The 24662-nt window shown below is 38.9% G+C and overlaps 1 protein-coding gene across 1 annotated transcript in view; it reads left to right on the top strand.

Annotated features, from left to right (window-relative positions):
- The window catches only part of GAD2 (glutamate decarboxylase 2), a 78478-nt gene that overhangs the window by 29442 nt on the left and 24374 nt on the right, over window positions 1-24662 (top strand). Inside the window, exons 9-11 of the mRNA XM_008529164.2 lie at window positions 18118-18172; window positions 19652-19768; window positions 22130-22194. Of these exons, the coding sequence (XP_008527386.2) occupies window positions 18118-18172; window positions 19652-19768; window positions 22130-22194 (237 nt within the window). The remainder of the gene's footprint in view (window positions 1-18117; window positions 18173-19651; window positions 19769-22129; window positions 22195-24662) is intronic.

Below are 24662 nucleotides of genomic sequence, written 5' to 3'. Positions count from 1 at the left end.
AGTCTCCACACATTTGTCATGTTCCCAGCTTTTTTCTTGTAGTTGATTTCAAATTCCATAGCATTATGATTGGAAAAGGTGCTTGATGTGATTTCAATCTTCTTAAATTTATTGAGGTTTGCCTTGTTTCCCAACATATGGTCCATCCTTGAGAATGTTCCATGTGCACTTGAGAAGAATGTATATTCTGCTCTTTTTGGATGGTGTGTTCTATATACAACTATTAAGTCTATCTGGTCTGGTTTTTCATTTAATTCCACTGTTTCCTTATTGACTTTCTGTCTGTATCATCTATCAACTGATATAAGCAGGGTGTTAAGGTCCCCTACTATTATTGTGTTTTTGTTAATATTTCCTCTTTAGATTTGTTAATAGTTCCTTTATGTACATTGCTACTCCTGTGTTGGGTGCGTATATATTTATAAATGTTATGTCTTCTTGGTGGAGTGTCCCTTTCACCCTTGTAGTACTGTCCCTCTTTTTCTCTTATTGCCTGTTTTGTCTTGAAGTCTACTTTTTGTGATATAAGTATGGCAAGACCTGCTTTCTTTTGTTTGCCATTGGCATGGAGTATTGTCTTCCATCCCTTCACTCTGAGCCTGTGTTTGTCTTTAGAGCTGAGGTGTATTTCCTGGAGGCAGCATATTGTTGGGTCTTGTTTTTTTAATCCATCCAGCCACTCCATGTCTTTGGATTGGAGAATTCAATACATTTACATTTAAAGTGATTATTGATATATGATGGCTTAAAACTGCCATTTTATCACTCGTTTTCTGATTCTTCTGCCTTTCCCTTGTTTTTCATCCTGTGTATTTTGGTCTACCAATTCAGTTTGGTAACTCTCTATGATAGTTTTCTTAGTTTTCTCTTTATTTATCATTTGTGTCTCTGTTCTGACTATTTGTTTAGTGGTTACCATGAGGGGTTTGTATAAAAAAATCTCATAGATGTGATAGTCCGTTTTCTGATAGCCTCTTCTTTCCTTAGACTAAGCCAATTCCATCCTTTCCTCTTCCCCTTCTAAGTTATTATTGTCTCAATTTATTCCATCTTGTGTTGTAAATTTGTGGTTAAAATAACAAGATTGTATTTATTTTTGATGTTTTCCTTCCCTTTATCTTTAATGTGATAATTAAATGTTTGCTAACCTGTTCTGATAGAGAGCTGCAATTTTCTATTTGTGTGCCTATTTATCTCCTTGCTCAAGGCTTTGTAATCCTGTTCTTTTCCCTTTTTTTTCAGGTATGAGGGGCTTCTTGATCATTTCTTGTAAGGAGAGTCTTGTGGCAATTAACTCCCTTAGCTTTTGTTTATCTGGGAAAGTTTTTATTTCTCCATCATATCTGAAGGACATTTTCTCTGGATAGAGTATTTTTAGCTGAAACATTTTGTCTTTCAGAATTTTGAATATGTCATTCCACTATGTCCTAGCCTACAAGGTTTTTGCTGAGAAATCTGCTGAAAGCTAGATAGGGGTTCCTTTGTAAGTTATTTTCTTCTGCCTTGCTGCCGTTAATATTTTTTCTTTGTCATTGACTTTGCCAGCTTTACTACTATATGACTTGGAGAAAGTCTTTTAACATTGACATTGTTATGAGATCTAATAGCTTCTTTCACCTGTATTTCCAGCTTCTTCCCCAGGTTTGTGAAGTTCTCAGCTATTATTTCCTTGAACAAGCTCTCTGCTTCCTTCTCCTTCTCATCTCTCTCTGGAATACCTAGAATCCTTATGTTGCATTTCCTAATTGAGTTGGATATTTCTTGGAGAATTTCTTCATTCTTTTTAGTCTTAGTTCTCTCTCCACCAACAGAGGCATTTTTATGTTTCTGTCCTCCAAGCTGCTAATTCTGTCCTCCATAAATTAGCTCTGTTATTCAGGGATTCTAGATTTTTCTTTATCTCAATCGTTGTGTTCTTCATCTCCCACATTTTTGATTGGTTTTTCTTTATAGTTTCAATCTCTTTTGTGAAGAAGTTCCTGATTTTGTTGAACTATCTATATTTTCTTGTAACTCATTGAGTTTTTTTATGATAGCTACTTTGAATTATCTGTCATTTAGATTATAAATTTCTGTGCCTTCAGGATTGATTTCTGGGTGCTTGTCATTTATCTTCTGGTCTGGAGTATTAAAATATTTTTTCGTATTGTTTGATAGTCTGGATTTTTGCATCTGCATAGTGATATTTGGTCATGGCTTCCACCTTCCACCACTGGGTGGGGGTCAAGAGCTGTGTATTCTGCACCTGCCTTGATCCACAACTCACTTGCTCGCTTGGTCACAGCAGCTGCTTTTCCATCATATGCACAAGCACTCTAGTAAGTGGCTGAACTGGAGTGCCAGGCAGGGGGAGGGGCACTTTCTTCCACTTGCAGAATCCTGGGGGCTTCTCGCTCTGCCCTCACTACCTACTCTCCTGGAGTGCTGGCTTGATGAAGACAGCCCCACAATAGTTTAGCCACCTCTGTATGGGGCTTTCCCTTGGGCTGAGAGGGAACTTGGAGAGCAAAGGTGTTCCTGCGGAGGGCTGTCCCTCCCCCCTCTCCTCTCAGAACTGCACCCAGTCCCAGGGTCACTGCCATTAAGGAGGGAGAAGAGATCCCCTTACCTCCTTCCACTTCCTCTGGGGGTCCAGCACCTCCACCTTCAGACATATGGCTGTGTGGGTATCTCAGATGTCTTTGTGTTGTGTGAATGTCCTCTGTTGGTTTATGAATGTCCTTTTCATTGCATCTTAGAGGAGAGAGTCTAAGGGAAACATTCTACTCTGCCATAATGGTATCTGTTAACTATTTTGATTAATACTTTTATATCACAAAATTAACTGTTTATGATTTTGCATACATTTTAATTTTTTCTTTTAACATACCATTTAGCTTTATAAATTACAGTTAGGTTACATTTCTCTATGCTTAAGTACCACTCTTTATCATAAAATTGATTTAAACAATTCAAAGTATAAATAATCTGAGGTTATTATACTCTTTTATTAAATTAGCTGAATTGTGGCCAGTGCCTGAAGGTGGTTAGGGAAGCTAATTAACTCTTTCAGGTCCTTGGAGGCTGTTGAGTGCCCTGTAACAGAATAAACTTCACAGAGACCTTGAATCAATTATTATTGAGCAGGGCTGTGGCAAGACCTCTGAGTGTCATATTGCCTGTGGATTCAGATGCAGGGAACTCTGAGGTACTGGGGGGAGGGGGGTGTGCTTCATTATGTCCTATATTAGGAAGGATTATAAAATAATAGCTGACACTTAGTGAGTGTTTATTATGTGCTAGGCATAGTCCAAAGCATTTTACACAATTGATCTAATTAATTTATTTATTAGAGACACAAAAGAGTACATTCCCTCACATTTACCTGATGCTTACATAGTTTGTGAAGTTTCTATGTACACAACAGTCCTAAATAGTATGGTAAGTTCTCCTTTCTCCATCTGACTCATAACCCCAGCAGAGGTGTCTCATGTCCAAGGACACATAGCTTGGAAGTGAATAATCAGGGCTTGGACTGAGAAGAGAACTGCTAGTGTTCACTAGTTAAACATGACCCCTTCTTTTTTTCCCCCAATTTTTTTTACTATGGTAAAATACACATAAAATTTACCATCTTAACTTTTTTAAGTATACGGTTCAGTGATGTGAATTACATTCATATTGTTGTGAAACCATCATCACTGTCCATTTCTAAAACTTTTCATCTTGCAAAACTATCACTCTATACCCATTAAGCAACATCTCCCCATTTCCCCTTCCCCCAGCCCCTGGAGCACACCATTATACTTTCTGTCTCTATGAATTTGACTACTCTGGGTACCTCACTCCTTTTTGTCTTTTTGTAGTTGACTTATTTCACTTAGTGTAACGTCCTCAGGGTTCATCCATGTTGTAGTGTATGTCAGAATTTCTCTCCTCTTTAAGGCTAAATAATATTCCATTGTATGTACATACCACTTGAGTTGCTTCTACATTTTAGCTATTGTGAATAATGCTGCTGTGAACATGGGTGTACAGATATCTCTTTGAGCCCTGCCTTTAATTATTTGGGTATATACCCAGAAGTGGACTTGCTAGATCATATGGTAATTCTACTTTTAATTTTTGTGTGTGTGTGAGGAAAATTGGCCCTGTGCTCTTTTTGCTTGAGGAAGACTGTGGCTAAGCTAACATCTGTGCCAGTCTTCCTCCACTTTATGTGGGACGCTGGCACAGCATGGCTTGACAAGTGGTGCTAGGTCCATGCCCGGGATCGAAACCTGGCTAATCTGCACCACCAAAGTGGAATGCATGAACCAACCACTATGCCACTGCGCCAGCCCCCTATTTTTAATTTTTTGAGGAAGGGACATACTGTTTTCCATAGTGACTGTACCATTTTACATTTCTACCAACAGCGCACAAGGGTTCTAATTTCTCTACACTGGTGTCAACACTTTTTATTTTCTGTTTGTTTTTTATAGTAGCTATCCTAATGGGTGCGAGGAGGTATTTCTTTGTGGTTTTGATTTTCGTTTCCCTAAGGATTACTGATGCTGAGCAACATTTCACTTGCTTATTTGTCATCTGTACGTCTACTTTGGAGAAATGTGTATTCAAGTCCTTTGCCCAATTTTTAAAATTAATTTCACCAGTTTATTTTTACTTGTTTTGAAGAAATATTTTCCCAGCTTTATTGAGGTATAATTGACAAATAAAAATTGTATATATTTGAAGGTGTACAATGTGATGACTTGATACACATATACATTGTAAAATCATTACCACAATCAAGCTAATTAACACATCTATCAGCTCACAAAGTTACTATTTTCATGTGTGTGCAGTGAGAACACTTAAGAGTTACTCTCTTTGCAAATTTCAAGTGTACAAAACGTTATTAGCTATAGTCACCAGGTTGTACATTAGATCCTCAGAGCTTATTCATTTCATGACTGGATGTTTGTACTCTTTGACCAACATCTCCTCATTTCCTCCACCCAATACCTCCTGCCAATCACCGTTCTACTCTCTGCTTCTATGAGTTTGACTTTTTTAAGATTCCATATATAACTGAGATTATACAGTATTTATCTTTCTGTGTGTGGCATATTTCACTTTGCATAATGTCCTGTAGGTTCATCCACATTGTCACAGATGGCAGAATTTCCTTCTTTTTATGGCTGAATAATATTTCACTCTGTATATACACCATGTTTCTTTATCCATTCACTTATAAACGACACTTAGGTTATTTTCTAATCTTATTTATTGTGAATAATGCTGCAGTGAACATAAGACTGCAGATATCTCTTCAAAATACTGATTTATTTCCTTTGGATATATACCAAGGAGCGGGATTCATGAATCATATAGTAGTTCTATTTTTAATTTTTGAGGAACCTCCATACTGTTTTCCATAGTGGCTGTACCAATTTACATTCCCACAAACAAAATACCAGGGTTCCCTCTTCTCCACATTTTTACCAACACTTGTTATTTCTTGTCTTTTTTATAATAGCCATCCTAATGTATGTGAGGTGATATCTCATTGTGGTTTATGATTTGCATTTCCCTGATGGTTAGTGATGTTGAGCACCTTTTCATATATCTGTTAGTCATTTGTATGTCTTTTTTGGAAAAATGTCTATTCAGGTCTTTTGTCCATCTTTTAATCAGTTTATTTGCTTTTTGCTATTGGATTGTAGGAGTTCCTTATATATTTTTGAGATTAAACCATTATCAGATATATGGCTTACAAATATTTTCTCCCTTTCCATAGGTTCCCTTTTCATTTTGTTGATGGTTTCCTTTGCTGTGCTGAGGCTTCTTAGTTTGATATATTCCCACTTGTTGATTTTTTCTTTTGTTGCCTTTGCCTCTGGTGTCAAATCCAAAAAATCGTTGCCAAGACCAATGTCAAGGAGCTTACCACCTATGTTTTCTCTCAGGAGTTTTATGGTTTCAGGTCTTATGTTCAAGTCTTTAATCCATGTTGTGTTAACTTTTGTGTATGGTATAAGGCAGTGGTCCATTTTCACTATTTTGCATGTGGCTGTCTGGTTTTCCCAGCACCATTTATTTGAGAGACTATCCTTTTCCCATTGTGTCTTCTTGAACCTTTGTCAAAGATTAGTTTAACTGTACATGTGTAGGTTTATTTCTTGGCTCTCTATTCTGTTCCATTGTCTGTGTGTCTGTTTTTATGCCAGTACCATGCTATTTTGATTACTATAGCTTTGTAATATAGTTTGAAATCAGGAAATGTGATACCTCCAACTTTGTTCTTCTTTCTTAAAATTTGTTATTTGAGTATTTGTCTTCTTTTGTGGTTCCACACAAGTTTTAGGATAAGTTTTTCTATTTCTGTGAAAAATCCCATTGCAATTTTGATAAGGATTGCATTGAATCTGTAGATTGCTTTGGGTAGTATGAATATTTTAACAATATTAATTCTTCCAGTCTATGAACATGGGACATCTTTCCATTTATTTGCATCTTCTTTCATTGATATCTTATGGTTTTCAGTGTACAGATCTTTCATTTCCTTGGTTAAATTTATTCCCAAGTATTTTATTCTTTTTGATGCTATTGTAAATGGGATTGATTTTTGTATGTTGATTTTGTATCCTGCAACTTTACTGAATTCATTTATTAGCTCTAACAGTTTTCTTGTAAAGTCTTTAGGGTTTTCTACATGTAAGTTCATGTCATCTGCAAAGACAATTTAACTTCTTTCTTTCTAATTTGCATGTCTTTTTTTTCTCTTTTCCTTGCTTAATTGCTCTGGCTAAGACTTCCAGTACTAAGAAGTGGTAAGAGTGGGCATTCCATCCTTGTTCCTGATCTTGGAGGAAAAGCTTTCAGCTTTTCACTATTGAGTACAATATTAGTTGTGGGCTTGTCATATTTGGCCTTTATTATGTTGAGGTATGTTCCCGTTTTATGAAGTTTGTTGAGAGTTTTTATCATGAAAGGATATTGAATTTTGTCAAATGCTTTTTCTATATCTATTGAGATGATCATATGAATTTTATCCTTCATACTGTTATTGTGATGTATCACATTGATTGATTTATGGATAGTGAGCTATCATTGCATCCCCGGGATAAATCCCACTTGATCATTCTGTAAGATCCTTTTAATGTATTGTTGAATTCAGTTTGCTAGTATTTTTTGAGGATTTTTGCGTTTATGTTCATCAGGGATATTGACCTGTAATTTTCTTTTCCTGTAGTGTCCTTACCTGGCTCTGGTATGAAAGTAGTGCTGTCCTTGTGAAATGAGTTTGGAAGTATTCCCTCTCTTCAATTTTTTGGAAGAATGTGAGAAAGATTGGCATTAACACTTTAAATCTTTGGTAGAATTCACCTGTGAAGCCATCTGGTCCTGGGCTTTTTTTTGTTGAAGGTTGTTGATTATTGCTTCAATCTTTTTACTGGTTTTTGGTATGTTCAGAAATTCTATTTCTTCATGATTCAGTCTTTGAATGTTGTATGGTTCTAGAATTTTACCCTTTTTTCCCTACATTATCCAATTTGTTGACATATATAATTTTTCCTAGTAGTCTTTTAGGATCTTTTGTATTTCTGTGTATCAATTATGATGTCTCCTTTTTCATTTATAATTTTATTTATTTGTGTTCTCTCTCTTTTTTTTTCTTGGTGAGTCTAGCTAAAGGTTTGTCAGTTTCGTTTATCTTTTCTAAAAACCTATTCTTAGTTTTGTTGATCTTTTCTATTGTCTTTCTAGTATCTATTTCATTTATTTCTGCTCTAATCTTTATTATTTTCTTCCTCCTGCTAACTTTGGGTTTCATTTGGTCTTTTTCTAGTTCCTTGAGATGTAAAGTTAGGTTGTTTATTTGAGATCTTTCTTTTCTCTTAATGTACACATTTATCACTATAAACTTCCCTCTTAGAATTGCTTTGTTGCATACTGTTGGTTTTGGAGTGTTGTGTTTCCCTTTTCATTTGTCTGAAGAATCCTTTTTATTTCTACTTTGATTTCTTCTTTTCCCCATTGGTTGTTCAAAAGTGTGTTGTTCAATTTCCACATATTTATGATTTTTCTAATTTTATTCATGTTACTCATTTCTAGTTTCAGACCATTGTAGTTGGAAAACATACTTGATATGATTTCAATCTCTTAAATTTGTTAAGATTTGTTTTGTGGGCAACATATGGTCTATTCTGGAGAATGTTCATGTGCACTTGAGAAGAATGTGTATTCCACTGCTGTTGGATGGAATGTTACATATGTGTTTCTTAGGTCCATTTGGTCATTTTTGAATTGGGTTTTTTGTTGTTGTTGTTGAGTTTAAGAAGCTCTCTATATATTCTGGATATTACTCTCTTTTGAAATATATGATTTGCAAATGTTTTCTCCCATTCTGTGTGTTACGTTTTTACTCTGTTGATAGTGTCTTTTGTTGCACAAAAGTTTTTAATTTCCATGAGGTCCAGTTCTTCTATTTTTCCTATTGTTGCTTGTGCCTTTGGTGTCATATCCATTGCCAAATCCAATATCATGAAGTTTTTGCCTTTTTTTTTTTTTTGAGGAAGATTGGCCCTGAGCTAACATCTTTGCCCATCTTCTTCTATTTTATATGTGGGATGCCTCCCACAGCATGCTTAATAAGAGGTGTGCAGATCTGTGCCCTGGATCTGAACCAGTGAACCCTGGGCCACTGAAGCACAGCTCACAAACTCGACCACTACACGACTGGGCTGGCCCCATTTTGCCGTATGTTTTAATCTAAAGGTTTGATAGTTTTAGCTCTTATATTCAAGTATCTGATCCATTTTGAATTAATTGTTGTATATGGTGTTAGGTAAGGAATAGTGCCTTCTTTTTTTGAAAAACAACATTGTTTTCTTTTCTTATTCCAGAAGCAGCACATATTCATTGTAGAAAAATAAGAAAATAGAAGGACCTAGACATAATCTTTGATGCATATAGTTTCAAATATATCTTTATATATTTAATCATACAACTTACTGATTAGAAATGTGTTGTTTACATAATAAAATACTATGGGTAACTTTCATGTCATTAGAAATTCTTCAATGATTTCAATCACTATTTAATACTTATTGTTTAGAATTCATATTACTTAACAAATCTCCTTTTGTCAGACATCTGAGTTAAAGTTTCACTATTTTAAAAAATGCTAACATAAACATTGTTATGGTTAAATATTTGCACACATACTTATATTACTTTCCTAGGATAAATTCCTAGAAATAGAATTTCTAAGCCCAGGACTGTACCTATACTAAGAGTTATGATACTTGCTGGCATGTTGCCCTTCAGAAAAACACTGGGGTAGGGGGCCAGCCCATGGCCACTGGTTAAGTTCATGTGCTCTGCTTCAGTGGCCCATGGTTTTGCCAGTTCAGATCCTGGGTGCGAACGTGACACTGCTCATCAAGCCATGCCGAGGCAGCGTCCCACCAGAAGGACCTACAACTAGAATATACGAGTATGTACTAGGGGGCTTTAGAGAGAAGAACAAGAAAAAAAAAAAAACACCAGAAGATTGGCAACAGGTGCCAATCTTTAAAAAAAAAAAGAACTGGGGTAACTGCTCATCATGTCCTTACTAATCCTAGGATCTAAAACCTTAAGTGACCTATGTCAATTTGATGGATGGAAACTTTTTTTATTATTGATGTTTTTATTTACATTTTTGGTAATTAAGCATTTTATGCTTATCAGTTATGTGTAGTTGAAAAAGAAAAGCCCTCTTTTATCAGGTATCTGGTAAATGTTTTCCAAAATGTATCATTTGCTTTTTAATTTTATTTGCGGTATTTATTAAAATGTTGCATTTTTGGTAGTCAGAGTTGTCATCAATTATTCATTCCCTACCTTTGCTGCCTTCTTTAGAAAGTCTTCCCTGTTTTGGAATATGTTAATATACATCTTTTTTTCCTAGAACCTTTGTATTATTATTTTAATAGTTGATCTAGCTGAAATTTATTTTGATCTATGATGTTTGAGAGGTATGTAATTATCATTATTAGTTTGGGTTATCTTTTGCCAAATGTTGTATCAACACCAACACCATAGGAGATCAAAAAAATACTTCAGTCACTGGTCCGGATATATTATATTCATATTGGGCCTGTTTCTAGACTTTTACTTTTGTTCCACTGATTTTCCTATTTGGCTCCATTAGCATACTTTTAAGTAACTATAGTTATACAATATGTTCAACACTCTAGTAGAGAAAAATCTGTCCTCTGCCCATTCTTTTTTTCTCTACTTTTTAAAAAGTGAATATTCTTACTTGTGTTTTTCATCCAGTTGTACGTCAGAATTATTTTCCCAGGTTTCCATTCCTGTAAAACTCCTACTGGGGGTCTTGTTGGAACTGTGTTATTTGCATGTATTTGCAATGTTAGTTTTCTCATCAAAAATATGATGTATCTCTCTGTTTATCCAAATCTTTTTTGTATCCTTAGGTAAAGTTCTGATTTTTTCTTCTTATAGATTAGTTTCAGTTTACTCATTTCTAGTTTCAGTTACTAATTATTATTTTACCTCCCTTCCATTCTTTGCATTCTTGCAACAAATCCTACTTGGTTCCATGTTAATCTTTAATTTCCTTCTGGATTATATTCTCTATTATATTTAGGATTTTTGTAGCTGTATTGTAAGATACATCTATAGATTTTTCTGGGCTATTTTTGATAGATTTTGCTTTTGGAATTAGGTAGTTTCAGAAAAAGAATTCAGTAGCTTTCCACTGTCTTCCCTATAAGAGTTTAAAGAGCATCATCTGCTGATAGTAGACTTCTTAAAATTCACTCCTAAAGCATCTGGGCCTGGTATTTTAGGGGGTAGTTTTTTGGCAAATTTTCTCCCACTTATTTCTTGGTTATTAGTTTTTTTCAAATTTTCTATATATTCTTGAATCAATTCTTTTCGTTTACATTTTCCTAGGGAAAAAATTATCTATTTCCTAAAATATTTTAAGATATAGCATAAAGCTGTACATCATATAATTCTTTTATAATATTAAAATTTCTTTATCCATAAACTCCTTTCTCATTTCAAATGTTACATTTTCTCTCTTTTCTTTATTGGAATAATCAGATATTTTTATATTCATTGATCTTTTCAGTGTATCAGCTTTTGAATTTATAAATGAAGTTTAATTTATAAAGTTTCTAATTCATTGAAAAATTCATTCCTTCTTTCTGCCTACATTGCTTCTTGTTGTTTTCATAGCTTCTTAGATTAAATGTTTCACTCAGTTATTTTTATTCTCTTATTTAATTTCAAAAGCATCTCAGGCTATACATTTTCCTCTGAGAATGAGTTAGGATGCTTCTCACATTTTTATATGTAGTATTCTCAAGTCATTAATTTTTAATGTTCTATAATTGCAGTTTTGACCTCCTCTTGACTCAAAGGTTATTTAGAATAGCCAAGCGTGGTTTCTTATATGGTAAACTGAACTTATCATAATCCTTTTTTTCTCTCTACCAACATTTTCAGGGAAGAGGGATGATGGTTTGAGGAGAAGGAGGAGTGATGATGTCGGTGTCGCAATCCAGTGTACACATCAGGATAGATGCAGAGAGGGCTGATGGCCACTCTGAGTTTATTATAACCAGCGTTTCAATATATACATAGCTTACATCTGTTAAACATACACAGGTGTTCTAGATGAAGTAATTAGCAAAATGCCAAGAATTCTTAGTGACTTCTCAAGGAGCCCTCCCTCGGCCTCTGTTTTGATATTATCATGTTATTGCTGTGCTCGTATATTTTTATCTCGGAGCAGGCAAGGTCTCCTAGGCAACGGCCCCTCCTGCTCCCAATATCGATATCGTGTCTCCATCTGTGCCCCCAGGCTACCGCGCCTGTCTTAGATTGCCTCACCCTGGAGGTCTTACCCGTCATTGGCTGACCAGCCTTCTCACCTCTGGGTCACAGTTTGTTGGCAAGCCTTTTCCAGTGATTATTAACCCTTCCTGCATCAGGGGCAGCTACAGATGAGAGATGAGGAGCACACCTTCCTTCCCACACAAACACTTCCTCTCACTATATATTTCCCTGTTAGCACTGGTACCAACCCCAATGGTGGCATAAGGAGATTTCATATGAAAAAGAAAATCACTCCATACCACATCTTGGTTGGAATCCTCAGGTGCATATCACTTGGATTGTTGTATAGTGAGTGTGTATGTGTTAAGTAAATGCTTTGGAGTGGTAAATAAAAAAGTAAAAAACAAATATTACTAGAATTAGACACAAAAATCACCAAAAATATCCTGCTTTCATATCCTGACCATAAGGCTAAGGGATTCCATTGTACATATTGGAAAACAAATCTTAAAATCGAAAAATACAGTTAATTGTCATAGTAAAGTTATTTATCCAAGTCAAACTATATGTTAAGGAACCAGGGATGTTCACTGTTCATAATTATGGTAAAGTTTTTTGCACAGGGCTTGGTCTTGTGTACGAGTGCTTCCTGAGCGGTCTGTTTTGACTTTGGTTTGTTAGTTTATCTTAGGGCCTTTCCTAGGATAGGTTCCCCACATCAGGGGAGCTGTTTTCCCTGGAGAACTCTCTGGTAAGTTTTACTGATGCTCTGCAATTCCTGCCAACAACTTTTTCTCAAGTCTGTCCATGCAATTTTTCAAGTCACACACAGTCTGGGCAATTTGAAAATTCTCTTGGGTCCATGAACTCCCCTTGCTGCCTCTATATTGCAATCTATGTTAAAGAAATAGTTTTGCTTAGCACTGACTAGCTTAAAAACAAAAACAACCCCAAAACTAGCAAGTTTCTGTCACTCCTGTAACATTTGGGTGCGATACTAGAAAGAACAAGATCATCAAAGGACGATGGAGCAATATGTTTTAGTAGGAGGTTATATGTTTTTCTTATTTTACTAATTAGTGCTAATAGGAATAAGAATTGGGGTCAGGGAACTACTTGATTCAAGGGCCTTCCAGAAAACCCAAGTGGAAATATAACATACGTCATGCAATTTTAGAACTCTACCTGAAAAGTTTCTTAAGTCAAGATCGTAGATATTTTGTTTAAACCACATAAATGCTCTGGAAGACATTTATCATACAGTGCTAAGAACCTGGGTTCTGAAGTCACACAGCTCTTCGGTTTGAAATCTGCCCCCTACTAGCAGTGTGACATCCTGCAAGTCACATAATGCTAGTGCTGCTATTACTAATAACAACAATGAGACCATCTAATGTGTCCTGAGTGGTTACTATACGCCCGGCAGAGTTTTATACTTAGTGCTTTATAGTGTTTTGTATTAACTGTCTCATTTAATCCTCATGTAAACCTTGTGAAAGAGGTACTATTATCATCATTTTATAAATGAGTTAGAGGAAGAATTTAATTCTTCAAGTACACGCAATTAGCATGGGATCTGAGGCAGGAACCCTGTTATTCTGTCTCCACATTCCACGCTTTTAGCCACGTTTGGCTGCCTCTCTGCGCCTCAGTTTCCTTCTCCGCAAGAAGGACAATAATAGCTCTCTTGTAGGGTTGGTGTGAGGACAGAGATCATGGAGTAAAGCATAATGCAGTGAGTGCTTATAAAAACCAGTAATTCTTATCACCACCCCAGTGGTGTGGCTATTTACAGTATCAGAACAGTAGTCAATTTCTAACAGGAAGAATTCACACATCCTTTCCTCTTTGCACTCATGTCTCTGTGAACAGAGCCAAGCTCTACTCCCTTAGGAAAAGCTGGTAGAATTACTAGTTCCAGCAGGGCCGTTGAGCAGGGTCGCCCATGACTCGAGCATCCAACTTGTGACCATTTGGATGATTGCCTAGAGGTATACACTCTCCAGTAATGTGCTCCTTTTGGTACGATAGATAGTTTTCTCCTTTGGAGTCATGGAAAGATAGCCGTGAATCTGGGTCAAAAGTCTACACATGGCATAATCTGTGTCTTTTGCTTCTACCCACAAAAAGAAGATTTTCCTGCTGGCAACTCTAGCTGGCATTGTGGGATTTTGCTGAGGCAACTGTATGAAGTTATCTGACCCAGGAGCATCATATGAATTTTTAAAGACTATTTGGAACATCAGGGATCTCAACACAATATGGCCACATCCAGAGCAGCAGCCTGGTTCAGCAGTCCTCACTTTAATGGCAGTCCTTTCTTAAACTCTAACTGACAGAGAGCAGCATTCCAGAGCATCAGTCGCTACTTAATTGTGCACTTAAAGGCTGGATATGTAAACCTTAAAGATATGCATTTTTGCTGTGGAAATACTTTTAGAACAGACGTACTGGATACAACAGCTGCCATCCGAAGCCTCCTGGTACCAAGAGATGCTTGTCTGGAAAAGCCAAGAGTGGCCAGATAGCGTCTCATCCTCAGAGAAGCCTGCTGGTTGTTTCCCAATGTGCTGGTGTGTTTCGCTGTGGATATTCTCACCCACAGCACATGGTCAGGCAGGGGATGCACCGTGCTACATCTGCAGCTCCTTCTGCTCACTGCCCTACATCCACGATGGCTCAAAACCACGGGTCATGTGAAAAGTACTTGGCTAGTATGTTACACAATTATTTAAATGCATCCCAGGCTAAAATTTCCATTTCTAAAGCAACATGTCTCAAAATGTGGACCTAAGTCTACCTGCATCAGAATCACCTGGGGCGCTTGTTAGAAATGCAGATTCCTATGCATATCCATCTATTTACTATGTTATTGTTGGATCTGTCTTGTTAGCATGTGAGCCCTGAAGAGTAGAAACTGGTCTGTTTATCCAGGCACCCCAACGGTGTTTGGCACAGAGTAAGTGCCCAATAAATATTTGTGGAAGGAGTTAATTCCTGGGTCCTATAATCAAATCCCCAAGGGCAGGGCCAAGAAATCTGCATTTTAAAGACATACGCAGGTGATTTTTATGCATACTAAATTTTAAGAACCATTGTTCTAAAGTAATTCAGCCAATTCTAGGATAAATGGAAGATGGAAAGTTTTGTCTCCAGAGGCCCCCATACTACCTGGTCAGTCATTACTGTAAAGTGAACATGTTAATAGCATCCTTGGGTTGAACTTTGGCCTTCTAGTCACATACCTCCAACAAATGTTGACCTGCCACCTACTATGTGCCAGGCTCTGGGTTCCTAAGTGGATAAAATAAATATGGGCTTGGAAGGTGGAGTGCCTCGGAAAGGCTGGACCTGCCCTGTCAAGAGCCACACCCACCGCTTTCCACACTGCGAGAAGCGAATGCTTGGTCATGACTATTTCACGAGGCTGCCCCTTCCTACTGCCCCAAAGCTCACTGATGGGGAAATGGAACAGACTCTGCGTTCCTTACCAATGTCCTGGCAGGCTTGAATGACACCCCTGCTCCATGAAAGACAGATATTTCCTTAAAGGATTTATCTTATCTTAAAAGAATCCAGGGGCCGGCCCAGTGGCGCAGCGGTTAAGTGCGCACGTAGCGCTTTGGAGACCGGGGTTCACTGGTTCGCATCCCGGGTGGGGACATGGCACCGCTTGGCACGCCATGCTGTGGCAGGCGTCCCACATATAAAATAGAGGAAGATGGGCATGGATGTTAGCTCAGGGCCAGTCTTCCTCAGCAAAAAGAGGAGGATTGGCATTAGTTAGCTCAGGACTAATCTTCCTCAAAACAAAAAAAAAGAATTGAGCCTTTCCAAATAGGTTTCCTATGTTTGGGCCCTTCCAGTTTGTTCTGGACCCTGACATTTTATTCCAGCCTTTTAACAACATTTGATCTTGGGCAATCACTTCACCTCTCTTGGCCTGTTTCCTCATTTGAAAAATGAGACAATTATTCTAGAAACAGGTCTTGAACCCCTTCCAATTCCAATGTACCCCAATCTGTGACTTCTTGGTGACAACTTATTGCCTTGTGCTTGACAAAACATCCAGATGTGGGGCTGGCCCCATGGCATAGTGGTTGGGTTTGATGTACTCTGCTTCGGCAGCCCACATTCATGGCTTTGGATCCTGGGCGTGGACCTACACCACTCATCAGCCATGCTGTGATGGCGACCCACATATAAAGTGGAGGAAGTTTGGCACAGATGTTAGCTCAGGGCTAATCTTCCTCAGTTAAAAAAAAAAAATCCAGATGTGATTAGATGAGCAAATAGTGACTGCCAAGTTAATCCACCCAAAACTCTCCAAGGCAGAGGTGGTTAACTTGTGGTAGACTAGGTAAAATTTGAGATTTGCAAACAATTTCTCAGTATTCTCTCTCAATTTCCCTATTTACCTACAAAAATACTATGGCAATTTTAATGTGCTTAAAACTTTATGTAAAAGATAAATATAATATCCAAATTTCCTCTGAAAGTTGAACACTTTGTTTATATCAGGGCTGAAGCAAAGTGTTTTAGCACAGCCTGGTCTGGGAGAGGCTGAAAATCACCTGTTTGAGGAATGTCCCCAGGCCAAGCTGTAGAGAGAAACCCCAGGAGTGAGACTGAGACCCCCTCCAGAGCTCCTTTCCCAGCCCCACCGCCCCACCTCTCCCTTCCCTCGGTCCCTCCCTCGGAGACCTCATCTCACAGAAGCTCCCAAAGCTGGGCTGCTCTGAATTGGAGTCACACCCTCCACACCAAATGTACGTTTACTGCTTTTTGTTCCGTTCCAGTCTGGCCAATCACTGCTCACCTGTCCATTACTGTAGCTCAGATAGTTGCATTTTAACAGCCTTTCTTTGGAAAATAGCTTCACAGAAATGAGTGGTTCTCAGTGCTTTTGGGCCTCACGTCTGCTTTATATTCCTACTGTCTTGTAACACCTCCTTGATTAGCCTGAAATGCAAATTGTAGAAAATATAATGCCCAAATTATTTTTATAAAATGGAGAAATATTAGAAAAGTAATTTATAAGAAAATAACATATTTCAATATGCAAAAGCTTAGGCGAAACAACACTGGAAAATGTAATAAAGTTGCCCGATGCTCACTCTCTATATAGAATCACAGGGACTGCTGCAAATGGGCTACTGAGCCATAGTGACTAAGACCAGAGCCCCCCTCGCTGCTCCCTGACTGCCAATAGCATCCTCCCTCCATTTATTGTGACAACCTCCTCCCCATAATTTGTCTTTCCAAATTGCCTTTTAAAAACCTAGATCAATGACCCTGATGTGAAAAGTTTAGCCAGTTTAACAACCTCAAGAGAGCTATTTTTGTTCAAAGAATATTTCACAGCCTTCAGTGCCACACAACTAGTCTGTCTGACCTTTGCCTGTTTTTCTCGCAAAGCCTCAGGATAGGATGTCACAGTGCATAATAATCTCAGCAGTAAAAACTAACGTGAATGGAATACTTCCCATATGCCAAGCACTTTTAAAATAATTTTGCAGTTATTAACTCATTTAATCCTTATAACTTGATAAATAATATCACTATGTTCCAGGGATAAAAATAATAGGCACAGGGAAATTAAGTAACTTGACTAAGATCATACATCTAATCATATCTAGCTTCTTGTAGAAATTGACTCCTTTTGTTATTCTAATAGTGGGATTTTATAGTAAGGAAAGTACTATGTGTATTTTTATTTCAGGAAAGAAAAATTGGGGGGAGGAAAGAATGTTTCTTTCTCCAATGCCTGTCTCTCTAACTGTTTGAAATTTGAGCCCATGAATTGTTGGCCCGTCTTATGCTTTTAGCACTTGCAATGTAATTAGGCAGCTTTGACTTAATATTTTCATTCAAATGTTTCAGGATGGATTTTCTCTTCTTGGCATTTCATCTATATGTGAAATTGCAGGTCCATTCATTAGACAATTTAGAATACAAACCTTTTTCTGCACTCTCTTTTCATTGCCAAATATCTTGCTCCAAAGCAGGTTTGTTTTAACCAAATTAAGATGACCTAAAAAGCAGACTGTGTGCAGAGTGGAGGGACATGTGGCTGTTCTAACAGCACAGTGTGGTCAGGAGTCTCCTAAACATGTCAGAAATTACAGTCATGCATCATTCAGGGAGGAAATGCATTTCTTTCTGGAAAAAGCCAGGGAGTTGTTTTCACTGATCATTATTATCAATGGTTGGACTTTTACTCTCACATGGCTCCTTGTAAAGACAACAAAGTAAATTATTAAAAGCCAACTTGTAATGTATTTTTTTTCCTTTCAGGGGGAAAATGATCCCATCGGATCTTGAAAGAAGAATCCTTGAAGCCAAACAAAAAGTAAGTTTTTCGAGGGGGCTTCATGCAGCCTGTAACAAGCAGAGGGTACATCTTTCTATTTCCATCCAGAGGAGAACACACTTTGGTTTTGTTTTAAAAAGAAGACCCGTGCCTCAAACTCCCAGCTTTAATGAGAATATGAAATTTTGTATCCAGTCGTTATTCCTCTGAGTTGTAGGCTCTGCTTTGACAAGATCTAAGTTGCTGAATAAATATATACACAATGATCATGTAAGAGTTTCCAAAGCACTTGTCTCCCTGTGTGCCGAGGGCTGGCATTAAACAGACACTCACTGGAAAGATCTTTTCACAAGTGGAAAATATCGGAGTGTTAATGCCATGGGTGAGTCACCATTGTGTGCTTGCTTGAAAGGAGCCAATTTTTCCTGCCTAGACTCTCCACGCGTCTTATTGTCCAGGAAGTCATTTAGAATTCTTCTAAAAAGAGTTCTTGTTACTTCTAAAAAGAAGTAACACGTTCTGAAGACCTGTGAAAGGTTCCCACAAAGCTCTAGAAGGTCATCCCTGGATTGTTCAAAAGCCAGAGAGCTTGTTTTTAGAACTCTCTTAGTGTAACCTTTACTAGATACAATCTGTTCCTAGGTCAATGACATAACACATGCATTTCATTGTTATGAACTCAGAAATATTTCTTTTCGTATGCCTCTTTTTTTCCTACAAAGTGGCAGTGAGACATTCCTCTTGTTCTTGTACCAGATCTACTTCTAGTAACATAAACTGTAAGACTAAAGCTTTGCTGCCCCCTAAAGACTTCCTCTGTAACATCATGTTACATCTAGTCATGATGGAGCGACGACATTCCTCCTGTTCGAGGCATTCTTCTGACTTCTTTCAGCAACCCCCTGTTATTTCAATCAATTTTCATTTAGCCAGGGCCAGACAGCCTGAGGACCACTTAGAGAGATAAAAGCCATCGCTATTGGGGCTGGCCCCGTGTACACTCTCTCTTCTAAGACTCCAAATAATTATCTGAGAATTTTCTGCAAGAGAAAATTCTCTTGGAAAAATCTCTGAGAATCACAGGCTGGTTGGAGTTCCTTCTCTTCTTGCCTGCTCTCTCTAGGGGATTTACTGAGTTCAGAGGCCCTGTTATGAAAAAGGAAGACTAGAAAGGCAAGCATAGGAGGAAAAAAGGCCAGAAGATCTACCCAGAAGATATACGGCTTGTGGGCACCACAAAGCTTACTCACCTCTGGGTCCAGCGTAGCCCCTCCTGAGAACCAGAATGTCTGTTCTCATAAGGCAACTGGCAGGTCCAACAGAATGGCCTGGAGAACTCTGAACCCAGAGAATGAACATCCTTCCTACTAGGCAACAAGATATCTTGTCAATAATCCTTCTGATTATTCCAGAAATGCAGATGCGTATGACAGGAGAATTTCCACTGTTTCTATCAGCTTTTTAAAAGAATCCTTGAACCCCTGTTTTACATTATTTGGGTCTTTCCTGTTTGCCCAGGGATTTGTCCCTTTTCTTGTGAGTGCCACGGCTGGGACCACCGTGTATGGAGCATTCGATCCCCTCTTAGCTGTCGCTGACATTTGCAAAAAGTACAAGATCTGGATGCATGTGGATGTAAGTATCTTACAGGGACTGCCACTAAAAGTTCCTTCCACATTTTTCACCTGGAGCTCATGGAATGAAATTTGTTTCTTCTTTTTTTTTTTCACTTTAGGAACCTATTTTCAGAATGGTGATATTTAAGCTTTTAAAGATTGCGGAGACAATGTAGCATAGAACTCACACAGTACACATTGGCTGGAAGCAGCCTGAGGCTAATTATACCTTAATGTTCCCAACAGGATAATCTTATTTCCATGACTAGTATGCAAGCAGAGCACTTAGTTCTGAATTCATTGCACCATAACATCCAAGGAAGAAGATAGCCTACATACATACACACAGTCACACACATGCAGAGCCTACTACCCTACAGAATGATCACAAGGGTAAGAAGCAGCTGCATTTATATAGGAAACCAAGAGGCTAAAAAACTCAAGTCAGGTATTCCTATATTTGGAGAGGAAAGCATGCTTCACAACTTTCTAGGAAATATGGACCACCACATTTCCAATTTCTTAGCTAACTAAGAAGATAAGTTATATCTAGATGTTTTGACTCCAGGCCTAGTCACATTCAAAAATAATGGAGATGTGTCCACCAAAATGTTTTCAAGTGAAAAAATGTTGATTTTTAGAAGTACAAATTGAAGGGATCTAAGTTTAGACCAGTATTACTCAAAGTGTGATTCAAAGATCAGCAGCCATGTGCAGACTGTGTGTTAAGGACCCATGATGAGATAAGGAGTTAGGCCAGATCATCAGTAAACACAATGTTAGATGCAGCTGACATTTTCTTCATTGTAAGACTTTCTTGATGAAGGAAGCCATATTGATTTACATTCTGGTGCAAGGTCCCTATGTTGCTGAGTAGCACTGGCTTAGATCATTTTGGCTTTATGATAAGTATTTAGACCAAATTAATTCCCCTTTCTTTAGGAGCAGAAAACTTCTGCAGGCTAAGCTCGGTAAATTTCCATTGTCCCAGAGTCATCCTGCATGGCAGTTACGAACCTTCTTGTCTTTCCCTAAGTCACAATGTGAGTTGTTCCTTAAGCTACCAGAGGCTCCTTCACTTTACACATGAAGACGCTAGGAAAAGGTTAAAAAACTCAAGTACCATCGGTGACCTAGGTCTCAGAAATGGAGAGCCTATTAAACCATGTTTGCTGATTCAGGAAGAGGATTACGCTGACAACTTTAAAAATAAGAATGTCTGTGTGTCCTGAGCCAGCAAATTGCTGTGGTCCCTATTTCAGGCTTTCTACTTAAATTAGAGCCAGGAGATGTTTTAACCAATTGTATTAGCTTTCTTTGAAATGTATGAAGTTTACCACTTATTCTTATTATTTTAATGTTTATAGATTCTATAATTAAATTTTTGAAATCTTAAAATATTATGCATTTGGAAAATTGGATCAGTTTTCAAAGTGTAAAAGAACTGAAATTACAACGAAGGAAAAAAAAGCAATTATACTCTAGAGGTCTCTTTTTCTTTAAAATTATCCCGGGATTATTTTTGCCCATGAACAAGGTTAACATTTTCCAATGAATCTCCATCTTGACATCATTTTTTTTTTCCTGAGGAAGATTTGCCCTGAGTTAACATCTGTGCCAATCTTCCTCTATTTTCTATGTAGGTCGCCACCACAGCATGGCCACCAACAAGTGGTGTAGCCCAGGAACCAAACCTGGGCTGCCCAAGTGGAGTGTACTGAACTTAACCACTAGGCCATGGGGCTGGCCCTAACTGACATCCTATTTTTAAAGGAGATTACTACTCCAATTTAAATCTTCAAACTTGCGTACAAATTTTTAAGGGATATGTTCTAATTGCTCAACTAATTGAGTGGTACAGATCTTTCCTGCTTGATTCCTTTTTTTTTGGACAGAGAAATTATCTTATCCAAAATTACACATCAGTGAAATAAGGTTGTGAAGCTGATTCCTCCCTCTAGAATCATCCAGACTTATCAAAAGAATTTTCCTCACAACTTGGAAGCTATTTAAAGGGTCCCCCCTCACCGTCTTGACTCCAAACTGTGGGGCCACACAGTGTCTTGTTCTGAGATGGGGAGCTTCACTAGGACTAAGAGCGCTGGTGATGAGTTGGGGGAGAATTTTCTCCTTCTCGTGCAGGCTGAGGACGTATGCCCTTAATTTGACTCCTGACACCCACATAAATGTGGGATGGAGCCTGGGACCTCAGAATAGCCCCCCAGTTTAAACTTTGACAGTCTAGTTCCAGAAGAAGGTGGCGAACCCCCTAAGACGCTTGGGGTCAAGGAGACTCTCACTGCTCTGAAAGACACAAACTATAGAAATCGAAGTGATGAAAAACCACTACCTTTTTCTTTGTATGATCTTCCTTTTTCAGGCAGCTTGGGGCGGGGGATTACTGATGTCCCGGAAACACAAGTGGAAACTGAGTGGCGTGGAGAGGTACACACATTTTTCTTGTTAACAACGTAAAGCATGAAAGCTAAATGTGAAAAGCAAATTACACCCAATTTCCAAGCATTGTTGGTATACAGGTGAGCCCATTCTGTGCAGTGCTTGTGCGCCTTGCCTTATGTGGTCATGAATGCGTGACTATTTTGTGTGAACAGCAAAAAGAAATCAAATTCCATATCAAGTGACCCAGGTGGAATGTCTCTCAAATGCAGAGATTCCTAACTGGGGTCCGTGGTTCACCAGAGGACTCAGGAATGACATCCCGGGATCTCTGAACCAACTACCAAACTTGTTGAAAACTGCAGGCAGACCACAGATTTCTAGGGAGGAGATCTATAGCTTTTATGTTCCATAAAAGGGTAATATCCACTGCTTTAGAGAAACCAATAAATAATTTTGCAAAGCAAATCAGCACCTTATACTTTATCAGTGTTGAAAGTTTGAGTGTGGGATTTAATCTGGCCAGTCTACTTAAAGCAAGACATACTTGTGACAGGCTCATCTCATAGTTTCATACACATGATAAGTTTCTCCTGACATAGCTCTGACTGATGCTGCAAATCACCTTTTATTCAGAGACTAAGCAGTAGACCGTTGAGACAAGCTGCAAAACATAAAGGAGGTAATGTTTGATTAGCATAAAGCATATTCAGGTTCCAAGAAAAAAGAAAAAAAATTACAGAATGCAAAATCAGCCTTTGGTTCTGGACCATGTGCAAAGGGACCTAGAATTCCCAGTGCTCCCATCACAACATGGCAGGTCAACTATAGTTGTGAGCTCTTGACACTCCAGGCAACTGAGAAAGCCTGAATTCATCCGAGGCTGCCAAATGCCTGCCGTGCCCCGCCAAGTAGCCAGATGCTGCCCAGGAAAAGTTTCCCACTGGCTCTGCCCCTGGGCAGCTTGGCACAGTTTCTGTTACAGCACAAGCAGAGAGGCTGATGCAGCTTGAGAGTGTCTGTCAGCACTGGCCATGCAGGGCAGCCAGGCCAGAATGAATGCCCAGGGTGTGCTGGGTGATGCCCAGTCCATGCAAATGGAGAGAACCCATGGGCATAGAAAGAGGGGGTGGGGTCATTGAGGCAGAGCGGGGGCACCCTGCCTAATTAGTGGCAAGAAGGCTGAGAAGACTCAGGAAGACCAGCTAAGGCCCATGTCAGGCAGGTTGCTGTCTCTGAGTCTGCTGCCCAGGATCTGATGGCAGGGACCCATTTAGGTGTGAGTGCATGAGGACAGGCATGTCCCCCTCCCAGAGCGAGCAGTCTAGGCCTCTGCTTCTGGTCCTGTGGGGCTCCTCTCAGGCTGAATTCCTTTTCGCCATAAAGATCTGTATGAAACCAGAAGCTTACGGAGGAGGCCAGGAATTAAACAAGGAGAGACAATGAAAAGAAGAGGACAATTTAGAATGTGCCTGCTCAGATGATCAGAACAAGAATTAAATTCACATGCTTTCAAGAGAGGGGCCTGAACATGGTACCTTCTCTTCTTTGAGTTCCTTTCTGACCAGCACGGGAAGTGAGTGTCTGTTATTGTATCTTTCATGTCACCTGTGACTCCATGTGCTGAAAGCCATGGATCAGCCTGTCCCAATGATTACTTGACAACTCACTAAATTACCTCCCCTGTGTCTTGGAAAAATAAACACCCACATGCTTTTATACTAAAGACTATTATTTGAGAGCAATGCTCAGTACGTTCATCAGGGAACATGCAGTCCTCTCTAATCGCCTGCAATTCTTGAAACCATATTGTAACTAAATCTACCAAATGGGGCAGTCAAATATGAAGACCTACAAATGAGGCACTGCTGGTGTTCTGCCTTCAGCAGAACCCCCTTAGCCACTCATTTGCCTGACGTATTAGCAAAAGGCACACTTTCTTTGGTGAATTATAGGGCCAGTGGAAACCCCTGGGCATAATGTGTGTGGGCACAAGTCTGGGAAAGAAATTTGCCTCCCGTGGGGGTATTACAATTTCCCAAGCCTTAGGATCTGTGGGGTTTTGAGGAGAGGAGTGATATTATCTCCCCTTCATTTTGGAAAGATAACTCTGGATTCCAGAGGAGATGGAAGCTGGGAACTAGAAGCTGCAGTGCAAATGTCGGGGTGCGGGGAGCGGTGGAGGGGAGAGAAGCTGAGGGGGGGACCACAGCAGCAGCAGCAGCAGAGGCAGGGAGGGAAGTGAGGGGACAAAGCCAGGAGGTGGGGAAGTAAACTGCAGGGGGTGAAATCAGGAGAGGGGAAGAAATTGAAACCAAAACAACAGTGAGGTTTGCGAGCTGGACGCATGAGAGGAAAATGGTACGGGGAACTGAGGCACAGAACAAAGGAGAAAGAACAGACCTGGAAGGATGAGGAGGGGGCAAGTTGAGTTCATTTGGCGTCTGCTGAGTGTGAGGTGCAAATAAAGGCGGGAGGATATCTTAAAACAGCCCTGGGGATTCAGTTCTAACCGA

This window comes from Equus przewalskii, chromosome 30 (assembly GCF_037783145.1).
Source record: "Equus przewalskii isolate Varuska chromosome 30, EquPr2, whole genome shotgun sequence".
NCBI lineage: Eukaryota > Metazoa > Chordata > Mammalia > Perissodactyla > Equidae > Equus > Equus przewalskii.
The sequence above is the reverse complement of the archived record's forward strand: the minus strand, read 5'-3'. Positions and strand labels throughout refer to the sequence as shown.